This window comes from Myotis yumanensis, unplaced genomic scaffold (assembly GCF_028538775.1).
Source record: "Myotis yumanensis isolate MYYU_CA2020_CCGP unplaced genomic scaffold, mMyoYum1.0.hap1 SCAF_3, whole genome shotgun sequence".
Taxonomy (NCBI): Eukaryota; Metazoa; Chordata; class Mammalia; order Chiroptera; family Vespertilionidae; genus Myotis; species Myotis yumanensis.
The window spans coordinates 124,854,906-124,867,901 of NW_027223754.1; the positions used below are offsets into that span (position 1 = coordinate 124,854,906).

The 12,996-nt window shown below is 43.5% G+C and overlaps 1 protein-coding gene across 3 annotated transcripts in view; it reads right to left on the bottom strand.

Moving 5' to 3' along the window:
- PLXNC1 (plexin C1) overlaps positions 1-12,996 on the bottom strand; it is a 183,925-nt gene that overhangs the window by 78,011 nt on the left and 92,918 nt on the right. For all 3 annotated transcript variants that reach the window (XM_070409572.1, XM_070409571.1, XM_070409570.1), the window contains exons 10-12: positions 8,514-8,656; positions 5,164-5,343; positions 2,974-3,061 (exon numbers count right to left, since the gene is read on the bottom strand). In XM_070409572.1, coding sequence (XP_070265673.1) covers positions 2,974-3,061; positions 5,164-5,343; positions 8,514-8,656 — 411 coding nt within the window. The remainder of the gene's footprint in view (positions 1-2,973; positions 3,062-5,163; positions 5,344-8,513; positions 8,657-12,996) is intronic.

Below are 12,996 nucleotides of genomic sequence, written 5' to 3' on the forward strand. Positions count from 1 at the left end.
AAGGGCATTTCACAACGTCGTCAATGGGTCCCAGCTCTGGGATTTAAGAACCAAGTGACCCAGGCAACTGAACTTCTTTGCTTGTTTTCTCATCTGCCAAATGGGACAGCAATACCACCTACCTTGCAGAGCTGAATTAACCCTACATCAAAGTGAGTGAGATGAGGGGTCATTAAGTTAAATGAGGGCTACGTTACATGAGATTATCCACACAAAAACGCTCAGAATAGTGCCTAGCTATTGTTATTATTAATATTGATGACAATGAAAGCAGGCAGGGGATGCTGTGGGGAAAAAACTGGTACGCAGAGAGAAGTAGGCTTGAGAAAGCAGAAGACTTGGCACCAGTGGGCCTGTGTGTCCTTTGCTTGGGTCCTGGGAAACCCCCGGAAAGAGGACAGGAACCCCCATGAGGCCCAAGCTGGCTGAGCCATGTCGGGAACCTCCTGCAGCTCCAGCAGAAACCACTAACCACAGGGAAGAAAGGCTCTGCAGGCCCGATGGAAAATAGGGGAACACAAGCTACAGGGACAATGCATTCCCCTGGAAAGAAGAGCACGAGGCTGGAAACAATGCAGAACGGGTGCCCCACTTCACAGGTTTATGTATAAAAACTAACACATAAATATTGGCATTTTCAGGCGCAGAGAGAGGGGCAGAGGAAGCTGCTGGGAAAGAGAGGCTGACGAATGTTTTACAGAAGAGCAATAACATGTGTGGAAAGGAATTAGTCAGGTGGTGGGGGTGGGGGGGGGGGCGGTTTCCTCTTTTTATTTACTCTCTAATACTGGCATACACCAAGGAGGCAGGAAGAGGCCAGAGGTGGGAAAATCTGATGCAAAGGGCTGAGATGCGGACAAGCAAAACCTCCTTCTCCCTTCACACCTTTCCAACGCGGGCTCCGGCTCACATTCTGGCGCGGCAGTAAAAACCACCGACCTGCTGCCCTGCCTACGCAGCAGCTGCAACCCCAGCAGGCCGGCTTCCTATTAGAGGTGTCTTCTAGGAAGATGATCGGTGATGGGGCCACCCTAACCTCATTATCCTCAACTCTCTCAATTTCCATACCAGTTATCAGCTGCCACTATCGAAAATGCTTTTTTTTTAGTTTCCAAGCAACTGCTTGGCCAACCTCACTGGCCATCTTATTTGCTTTCACTCCTAAAATGGAGCTACTCTGCAAGGCTCCACCCCAGGTGCTCTTCTCTGCTTCTTCCGTGCGCTCACTCCCATGATGCTGTGCCCATTCCCCCTGTCACGGCAGCTTTGCGAAGAGGACAACCATCTCCAGCTCCTCACTCGGCCTGGCAGTCCAGACTTGCCCCCTTGAGATCAGCCCAATGGACAGCGGAGTCACCGGACCCGGTCACGTCTCAAACACACCTGCACTTGGCATGAGCACTCTCATCGGTCTCCTGGCCTTTTGCCCATCACCACCTCTCCCACGCACCATTGCCAATCATAAAGGCACCTATACTCACGCCACTCCCTGCTCAACGACCTCCAATTCTCCCCCTGCCTCAAGAATTGAGGGCAAAATCTGTCTGACAGCGAGGCAGCTTTCCAGCCAGCCCCCTCGCTCATTCCCAACCCGCCCCCTGGGTGCCAGCTGACATTCCCACCACAGGCCTGGGAGTGACCTGTCCTCGTCCTCTGCACCTGAACTGGCCTTCCCGTCCCCACCTATCCAGTCCTACCCAGCCTGCTCCACTTGCAGATATTCTTAACCCCTCCCCACTTAATCCCCCTCATGTGGAAACACATAGCCCTCTCGGACTTATGGGGTTTCTGAGCGGGTCGGGAAGCAGAGGCCTAGAATTTGAGGACACCCCATGCTTTCAATTTCAATGCCAGTGGGGATCGGCTATTTCCCTCCCTGAAAGCAACGTGACCATCTTATTTATTTTTTCCCCTGCACCCATCAAAATGTTTTGCCCACAGTAGATGCACAATTAGTTCTACTTGATCTAGGAACAGTGCTGGAGGGAGAGCAAGTCCACTCACACATTCAGGCCATGCCTCTGGTTATAGGGTCAATCTATGCAAACAACTCAATGGGATGTGATCACATCATGGGGACATGGTCTGGAATCAGATACAACGTGAGGCTTGGAACTGGCTCTGAAGTACGTCAGCAGGCGGTCATGTGTGTGACAAGGCCGTAAGGATGACTTAGGAAGGCCTCCTGTAGCCTGAACCCACACTGGGGCCAGGCTTGTGAGCGCTCACGTGGTCAGGAAGTGGTCAGGCTGGGCCCCAGCGAGGCTGCAGCTGTTGCATTTCATTAAAGTGGGACAGAAAGGGAAGAGAGGGTGAGGAGAGCATCCGGGAGGAGTTTAGACCTGCACTCAGAAACCCCAACCTGTATCTGAAACCCATCATTTCTTGTGATGAGGCCCATGTGTGATTTCTGTTGGTGTAAGAACTGAGTGAAGGGTAGACACCAGACCGCTGTGTGGAGAGATGAAAGGCAAGAGGAAGCGAGGTCAGAAGGAAAGGACCAGGTCAGGTCAAAGAGACAATGGCAAGAGAAGAAGCCTGTGATATGACCTCTGGGACTTTAGAGGTCACTGACCCGCTGAACCACAGCTCTCGGTACGATGGAACACCCCCTGCTTGCCACAGCCACAGGAATGCCATTTTTCTTTACATCACACCTTCACCACTCACACAGCGTTTTCACACATATCATAAACATTGCCTCATTAGTGACTCGCCACAAATCATACACGGAGGAAATGGCAGGTCCTGTCATACCAAGTTCATTCCTTTCCTCTGTGCCTCAGCTTGAGATACTCAACACAGGTATAAGGTCTTATTATTTCCGTTACAGCACAGATGGTATATATCACACAACAGGTACGAGCATATAATGTCACAAGGCACAGAAATAAACCATATCCCCCAACATATTTTGGTGTTATAACAAAATCATCCTTGAAAATAACTATTACAAAGCAGCCGAAGACTTACGTTTATGTTTCCTTTTAACTCATGTGAAATGATTAAGTTGTCAATTACATCAAAATTTCTGCCCATGATGGTTATATTTTGACCACCACTGCAAGAAACAAAGCAACAATAAGAGTTTCATAGTAAACAGGCCTTTGCGTTTGTGAACAAAGCTACCAATTTATTCACACTTACCATGAAACTCAGGTTTGAGAGCAAATGAACAAATCTTAATTTCAAATGCAGGACACATTTTAGAAGTCTTTTTAATGATACTGGCTACAAAATCATAATTTTTAAGATACATACATATAAAAAATCATGTCAGATCCTATTATAATTTGTAGGAAATGCCCAAATCCTTTCATGGAATTTTGAGTTTGTTGTGTCATGTTGCCACATATAATCAGATCATCAGCTGTATCTTGCAAAGGTTTCACTGAACAGAATGTTGTTTGATTGCTGCTTAATCTATATGAAGATTCTTCAGTCTAACAATTTTCAAAATCAAACTCCCTACCTACCAATTATATTTATTTAGGGAGACAGAAAACACTTTGGACAAGGTAAAATTATAAGTGACAGCAAACCATATAAATAACAGCTACATTCTATCTCTCCAAAACCAAGCCTAATGAGTTCATATATTCTTAGCACATAATCGCATATAAGCAAAGTGGTCATTAGATGTGAAATAAACAGCTGTTCACAGCTCTGGCTGCCCTCACACCCTCGTTCATGTAGGTCACTAGACACTCATTCCAGGGGACAGGAGCCTGGTATGTCAGCTGGGCCCATGACGACAAGACCAGGACGTGGGCACGAGCAGGCTAATTTGTGTAGGGCAGAAGAAAGACATCGAGCCCTGAACCTTCCCGCCACAAGGAGAAAGGGCCCAGCTGGCCTCATGCCAGCCTGTCGCCATTACTGGAAACCAAGCCAAGCATGGCCCATGGCCGGACTGCAGAGCCGTGTTCTTGCCCAGGAGTCACCGAGAGACACAGGCTCAGAATGTCATAGGTGACTGGACAGCAAGAAGCCTCTTATTTTATGGCAAAGCAGAACACTGGTGTCTTAGAGCACAGCACCCCGGGAGCCTGGGCAAGTCATTTGAACACTCCATGCCTCAGTTTCCTCATCTGCAAAAGGGGCCACTCAGAGTAGAGCCTTTCCGCCTGTGAGCATTAACTGAGTCAATAGCTATACCACAGCAGGCATGTGGGGAGTGCCATGTTAATGTGCGCTTTTATTCATAGGAAGGAATTAGACCCAGAGCAGGGACTGTCATGCTTGGGCCTTGGTTTGAAAATGTCAGTTTTCCTCATGCCACTGTTATGGGTGGAACTACTGAAGTCCTACTCCCTAGTACCTCAGAATGTGACTACTTTTGGAGACAGGGTCTTTAACTAGGTCATTAAGGTTAAAGGAGGCCATTGGGGTAGGCCCAAATCCAGTCTGACTAGTGTTCTTATAAAAAGAGGAGGTTAGGACATAGACAGGCACAGGGGGGAGACCATGTGAGGACACAGGGAGGAGAAGGCCATCTATGAGCCACGTAGAGAGGCCTCAGAAGAAACCAACCCCGACAGCACCTTGATCTTGGACGACCAGCCTCCAGAAGTTTGATGACATAAATATCTGTTATTGAAGCCGCCCAGTTTGTGGTACTTTGCTATGGAAGCCCTAGCAGCCGAGTGTGTCCACCTCTCGCTTAATCTTAAATAAGAATATTCAAAGTGATTTTCTTTTTACTTTTTAAAGCTGCATCTGTAGTTTCACCTAGACAGTACTTTGAAAATAAGCTTCATGCTGTGTTAGGTGAAGAAACTATTTTAGGGTTATTTTCCAAAAATCTGAATGTGAATTTAAATTCAACTAGGGAAATAATCTTTTTCTTTGGACTCATCTGGAAAGGTTTATTTCAGAATTTCCATCTCTCATTTAGGGAAAAATCCTTGAAATTAGATACTGCTTTTGATTTGGACAGCTCCCAATACTTCCTCCAATTATTCAAAACAGCTTATTCTAAAGGTTTTAAAACAAAGGATGTAAGAAGGAAAAAGCTTTGTGTCATGGTAGAAGTGAGACAGAGTGAAGAGGGTTACGTGTCTGTAGCAGGTGATTCCTATATGACATTGAGTGAAACCCATGAACTTCATGCACCTGACCTTTTTAACCACCACGAGAGAAAAATCTGACTCTAGAAAATACCTGGTCCAGGTGGTAGCAGGATAGATGAGGGAACAGCGCGGCAGAGCAATGTAAGACAAGGACCCCACAGAAGAACAGTTCCCGCCGTCGAACTGGATACACACATCCTTCATCTCTTTCCGGCTTGATGGCAGGGAGAATTTCATGTGGGTGTCGTTTAGCACGTGGCTCACCCGTACTCTAGGAAGGGGTAGAAACAGAACTCATATGAAACAGACAGCCCAGCTGCTTACCAACAACAGTTTATGACCAGCAGACAACTGCTGACTAATCAGGGCCACTTGTCCTGTTGGGGTATTATCCCAGGCAGGGTTCCTCTTTCTTTTGTGAATGTTTTTGTTTTGTGAATCCTCACCTGAGGATATTTTTTTCCATTGCTTTTTCAGAGACAGTGGAAAGGATGGAAGTGGGGGGTGGGGGAGGGAGGCAGAGGGAGAGATAGAGAGACAGAGAGAGAGAGAGGGAGAGAGAGAGAAACACCAGTGTGAGAGAGACACATTGATTGGTTGCCTCCTGCATATGCCTCGACAGTGGGGGCGTGGGGAGGGAAGGGAGCAAACCCGCAACTAAGGTATGTGCCCTTGACCAGGAATTGAACCTGCAGCCCTTTGGTGCACAGGCGGACACTTTAACCACTGAGCAATGCTGGCCAGGGCTCTTTGTTCATTTTTATGTTTCTATTTGCATTTTTCTTGGAAGTGAGGGAAGAAGCAGCCAATAGAAAGTGGATCATGGACTGGGTATTAAATTATATTAAGGAATTACTGTTAATTTTGTTGAGTACAATCATGGCACTATCCTTATCTGTTAGAGAGACATACTGAAGTATTTATGAGTGAAAGGATATGGTGTCTGGGATATGCTTCGAAAAACTCTGACTGCAATTCTTCCTTTCCCTCCAAAAAATGTGGAGGAGGTGGATGAAGCAAGATTGGCAAATGTTGATAAGTTCTGAAGCTGGTGGAGAGGTCCAGAGAAGTTCATACACTCTTCTCTCTTGTGTATGTTTGGAAATGTCCATAATGAAAAGCTTAAAAAAAAAGAGAGAAGTTCCAGTTGAGCTCCGGGAGGGTAGAACCCAACCCCGGGCAGAGAGGGAAATTCTGCTGTACGAAGAGCACTGAGCCCAGGACTGAAGTCCACGCGGAGGCCCAGGGGCGCAGAATCCATCAGCCATCGGAGCCAAACTGCCTAGCAACTTGCTCCAGACTGGAAATGAGCTGGGACTCCCCTGGTGCGCCTGACACCTGCAGGGTGTGCCCTTGCCACCCTTCAGGAGTCAAAGCAGAGCCTTCTACAACATGCCCCCTGGAACCTGCAGCCTCCTCGGTGCATCGTGTCTGCAGTAGGCATCTAAGGCACTATCATTAGGACTGGGTTGTGTCTGGACAGTACTCAGTGTAATTACGCTACAGGAGAATTTATTATTACAAAGGACATGTGCATGATAATTAACTTTCACACACAGACCCTTTAAGTTGTAATAATAGATTCAAACAGTAAGGCAAAATCAAAAAGCACACGGGTCAGTTTGTACTTATGCCTCCTCAGATTTTCATTCTAGCTCTTGGAAACTCTTCACAAAATAACTGGTAATTGAAATTCAAACTTGTTTATAAATTTTAGAAGGAAAGAGGTGGAAATGTGGGTCATTCCACTACCATTCTCCTATTTTTCTCTTTTAGAGTAATTAGGCTTTAAAAAATACTATATTGAAAGAGTTTGGGATTACAGCACGAATTCAGATGCAGGATTAACTGGGCATTATGTTTACTGCTCGTGAACTTGGGTTCACCACACAAATGTGGTTAGCGAAATGCTACATGCAGAAAGGTCTCTTACTCATCGAATTTAATAACTGCAGTATCTCAAGACACATTCAGAATTGAAATGAGAGCATAAAGGGTCCGGAACAGGGTGAAGCTCTGAAAAACGACTTACTTCCCAGGGAACACACAGGTGTCTAACTTCAGATTTCGTTATACAAAATGACAGGCTTTTGCAATCAGGTGTTTAGCCAGGATAAATGGCACAAAAATACGTATGTCGTGCAGATACAGCCACTAATCTGAGCTGGATAATTCCAGTAAGTAGCAGAACAGAGGAAAGCCATGGGTGAGCAGCTTTCCCCAGAAGGTGACAGACATCCCAAATTTACTACTAGGAGGGGAAGGGGATGGCAGCTATATGTGGCAAATGAATTAAAACAGAAAATCAGTAAATAAGTGTGGCAGATTGAAACGCTGTACAAATCTGTTTTAGTAGTTAAAAACCAAAACACCACGCTTCAGCAGATTGCCGTCAATGCATTCCCATGACGGGGACAAGCTCAGTATTATACTTCATGTAGATGGCAACGTCTTATTTCAAATTAGCCCAGATTTATAAAAGCTAACAAGCACAAAACTCAAATTATCTATCATGCTATTATCACATATCTTTTTTGCGGGGGGGAGGGGTGGCAGCATTGGTACAACACTGTCAGTGAGACAGTGAAATGTTTTCTCTCAAAAGTTTCTTTGAAAGGATGAATTAGGAGAAAAGAAGTCATAGAAATAATGATGTCAAGTGGTACACTGACCAGTTATTTTTTTGGTTGGGGTATTTGTTTCTTCTTTTTTTAAATACTAATTTACATTCTATTTAGTTATTATTTGGGCCTGAAATCATTCCAATAAAAAGAAGGCTATAAAGAATAAAATGGATCAGAAAATTTCTTCATTTAACTTTGGGCCATCTACTGAAGAGTTGCTATTATTTTCCCATTAAAATCAGAGGTACTCGCTCAGTTGGTATGGCTCAGTAGTTGAGCATTGACTCTGAACCAGGAGATCACGGTTTGATTCCGGGTCAGGGCACATGCCCAGGTTTTGGGCTCAATCCCGAGTAGGGGGCATACAGGAGGCAGCCAATCAATGATTCTCTCTCATCATTGATGTTTCTATCTCTCTCTCCCTCTCCCTTCCTCTCTGAAATCAATAAAGATACATTTTTAAAAAATATGAGGTACTTGACTGTTTTTTCTAAGTGGATCATCTTCAAAATGATATTTGATATTCAAAATACTTGGTTTTGTTTAATGAAAACAAATCAAGACCCAAAACAGACAACATCCTGAAACTGTTGTGTACTGAGATTTTGGGGGGTAATGTGAGACAGATTCTTTCACAATGAACTTCAAATGTAGTATATAAATGATTTTACTATTAAAAATATAGTATATCAAATATTCAGAGTAATTGGTCCACTCTGGCACATGGAAATAATTTGACTACATAATGATTATATTTGGCATAAGTTTTAGCATTTCACCACATTATTGAGAAAAAATTACTAGTATTTGAACTCACACATCCTTATCACAAGTACTGGTTCCTTTGAGGATCATGACGATGTTATCAGACGCCCGCGTGAAGTTTGCTCCTGTGACTATCACGTTACTTTTCCCTAAGGTTGATATTTTCTGTGGCTCAATGGACTTAACAGAGAAGACCTATTGGAAATAAAAGATTAAAACACAAGATCAAAGCTAAGAAATGGCATTGCTCCAAAAAAAATCTGTTTATGCGCTGCAGTTCGAAGAAATCACTGGGAAATTACAACATTTTGCAAACACAAGCAGACAGTGTTTAATGAAATCAATGAATTCAAGGAAGAGCGCTGAAGATTCATGTCTCTCAACACGCGACAGCATGAGGTCAAACCAATTAGTCTTTGTCTCACAAGACAGTTGAAAATATAGTTGAAGAGCCTGACATTCTGTCTGAAGAGTGAAATAGCATGAGAGTCTCAAAAATGCTAGCCGCCGTCCAGCCCCTGGAGGCTCACAATGTAACAAAATGAAGAAAGAGACAAGGAGTCCACTGCTCATGGGCCAACAACAGACTTATCATTAGTTAGAATAAATGTCATTTTGGATAACTTTAATTCCCAAGGAAGCAGTTCCTGTTTTGTTTTGTTTTTTTCAGATAGGCTATTTGAATCAAGGAGTATACTGTAGGGAGAAACCTGGTCAGTCACCTAATATCAAGTAGTTGGATGCCTAACCCATGTGGCCAACCATTGCTTCTCCACAGTTTGCAGATGCCACCATTTCCTCCTTGGTACTCATTGCAAGCTTTATCAGGCCTTTCTTCATCAAGTAAGTTTCCCTTGGAAACCTGATACCTGGCCCTATATTATGCACCTTACTTCTTCATTTTCAACATCTAATCAAATTCCCTTAAAAAAAAAAAAAAAAGCCCTAGCTGGTTTGGCTCAGTGGATAGAGTGAAGGGTTCAATTGTGGGTTCCATCCCCATTAGGGGGCATGCAGGAGGCAGCCGACCAATGATTCTCTCTTACCATTGATGTTTCTATCTCTCTCTACCTCTCCCTTCCTCTCTGAAATCAATAAAAATATATTAAAAAATAAATTTAAAAAAGACCTTTTTGATGGCAAGAATCATTTTCCTTTTCAAAGCTAAAACAATCCCGATTTCTTACTTTTCTCCTATAGATGCTGCCACCTATCATTGTGGTGCTTCTGTAGAGCATTACCGGCAAGTCTGTATTCTCCTATAATGTGGTGACTAAAACTGGACAGAAGGTTCTAAGATTCTGGCCAATATAAAGTACAACAGATCTTTAGCATGAGTGACTCACACTCTTGATATCTGAAAACAAACTGTAGGTCCAGAAATGCACAATCATGTAGAATTTGGTCAAGGCCTAAACACCGAGTGTATCCACTTGGAGGATGAAGTTTAGGAGGAAGGCTTTCCTTTGCTGGGAAAGGTTCAGTCACATCCCATACCTGCCTATCATCTGCTTCTTGAAGCAGCCTAGTATTCTCGGCTCCTTTGTGTGTGTGACACTCACCAGGATGGCCTTGCTGGGCTGCAGGGCCTGCCCATCCCACTGAAAGGGGTGCTTGATCATTCTGCCACTTGGCAAACACAGGTGCTATATGGTAGAGCCATCACCATCACTCATCATCACTATGGATTGGTTTTTCCGATTGAGGTAAATCCATCGTTAATGTCATTACAGCCATGATGTAATGTGACAGAGAATTGATTTCGGTGGCAGAGTTTATTTTAATCGCCTGGTAAAGGACTTTAGCCCCATATTTATAGAATCATGGAGGGCCTGAAAGGGTCACTTTAATTATTCTGTTATACTTGAGTGCATTTTATGGGGGAAATTATCTGCAAGAGTGGTCCTTGGAATGGAGGGATTAGCAGAGACTTAAAGATAAATCCCTTGCAAATGTCAAGTGTGTGTTGTATAGCAAAAGGCTTACTCTTTGCTCTGACATCGTGACAGCTAAGTGAAGAAGTATTTACCAAACACCTACAGCGTCCCTACAATAGCGCTAGGTGCTGTGGGGGCACATAATGTGTGTACTAGGTCAGGAGCTGGCAAACTACTGGATTTGTCTGTAGCAGCCAAATCCACCCTATGGCTTGTTTCTTTATGGCCCATGAAAATTTGTCAAAAAGAAATAGTAATAATACATGATATGTGACAATACATGAAATTGAAATTTCGGTGTCCATAAAGAAAGTGTTTTTGGAACATAGGCACACCCACTCATTTGTGCACTTTCTTTTTGCCTGTGTTTTTCCATTGGTTTTTAGAAAGTGGAAGGCAGGGAGGGAGGGGGAGGAAGAGAGAGAGAGAGAGACATATTGGTTGCCTGCCACACAGGGGCTAGGATCAAACTTGCAACCCAGGTACGTGCCTTTTACTCGTAATTGAATTCACAATCTTTCGGGCTGGCACTCTAACCACCGAATCACACTGGCCAGGGCATCTGTGGCTACTTTCACACCACAGTGGCAGATTTTAAGTGTTACAACAGAGACCTCATAGCTCACAAAGCCTAAAATATTTATTGTCTGGCTCTCTGTGGAAAAGTTTGCTGACTCCTACACTAGAGGACTCCACTGTCTTCCTAGGGGGTCAAGAGAAACCGTGCATTTGTTTTGTTTTACGTGAACATCAATGTAGACTCATATTTACATCCAAGCCAAATATGAGTCCCAGGGTCCTTTCTGCTTCTTATATTTATACTGTTGATGTCTATTCAAGCAAATGCTACTTCTCTACTCTGAGTAGAGGGTCAAAAGAGCCTTATAACGAATGTACACGAGGTTTTGGAGGGGTTTATATTTTGTTGCTTAAATGGCTCTACAAACACTATCAAAGGACCAGCCACATCGCCTTCTTAACTTTTATTCCCCTCCCCACCCCGAGGAGAGACAGCCCTGCCACTTCAAAAGGATTTCATTTGAAAACCTTATTGTTTAGAGAAGTTTCCACTGGCGTCTAGGATGGAATCCAGCTCTGGACTATCTCATGGAAGCAGATGCCTCCACTCTGCTTTCAACGAGGGTCAGATTAGTTGTCCTTTGTTTGCTTGGAGAACCTCTCCTAATCTTAATAAGTGAGTCAAAGAGCTACCAACTGGACCTCATTAAATCAACGGTGCAGGTACACACACACACACACACACACACACACACACACACACGTTGGGTAGCTATAGGGCTGTGCTACACGACTGCAACAATTCTTAGAAATATAACATTTTCTATTTTTACTGATAAAGATTTTAAAATCCAGTACAGACTAAGGGCAAGGAATGATCTCCCCACAACTGTTCCACACACTTACTATTTTAGGTTGATTTTTGTATTTTAATTAAGAGTTAATTCACCATCTGACATGAAGTAGTGGGCCCCACAAGCTTATACATAAGAGAAGGGTTTGGGTAACTTAAAAACATAATCTAGGTATTCTTTAAGAAGAGGAAGAAGAAGAAAAAGGTAAAGATAAAAATTATGAACAACAAATACATATCTATCAACAAGTGAATCTAAAAATCAAGTGAATAAAAAATCTGATGAACAGAATAAACTAGTGAATATAATAGAATCAGGGGCATAGAAAGGAAGTGGACTGACAATTCTCGGGGGGTGGGAAGGGATGTGGGGGGTGCGGGAAGAGACTGGACAAAAATCGTACACCTATGGATGAGGACAGTGGGGGGGGGGGGGGGCATAAGGGCAGAGGGTGGGGTGGGAACCGGGTGGAGGTGAGCTATGAGGGGGAAAAAGAGGAACAACTGTAATAATCTGAACATTAAAGATTTAAAAAACAAAACAACAAAACGTAATCTAGCTTGAAACAAAGACAATTTCTACAGGGATATTCCTCCCCATCCTCTGTCCAAGGATTTCCACATATCAAATCAAAGCACCATAGAGTGTAACCCTCACAGCCCTGTGGTGTCCAGCAATTAACCGCAGAGTAGCCTACTCCCTGTCAGTTACATTTGAAAGACTTACGAGTCATTTTTAAATGGTTGCCCAACTTTAAATTATGTAATAAAATAGTATGAGCTCTGGTTGCTTCAATCACTCCACTCCCTGTTTTGTACAAGAAAGCACATCAGAAACGGGTTAACTAGGCGATTACAGAACACCCAAGTAGTTGTATTTTTTTTAAAAACAAAGTCGTTTAAGTTATTGGAAATAGAACACCACTAAGAAATAGTCATCTTTGAAAAGGTCTAAGAGGATTACTCCCGACAGAAAGAGTACCTTTTGTGAAGTCTGACGTCAACACAATTCAAACTGCCATGACATTAATGGAGAGGACACTGCTAGGATTGAAAAGAATATTGGAAAGAGGTACATTAGGAAGGCTCAGTTTATTAAGGCCAACTTGTTCTCTATTAATCTGTTAAAAAGAATCTGAATATAGCAAAGCTCTCTGTGGGCCTGGACCTGAATCAACATTCAGTAAAATGTCTCTCAGATTTTCACTCATGAAATTAGTTGAAAC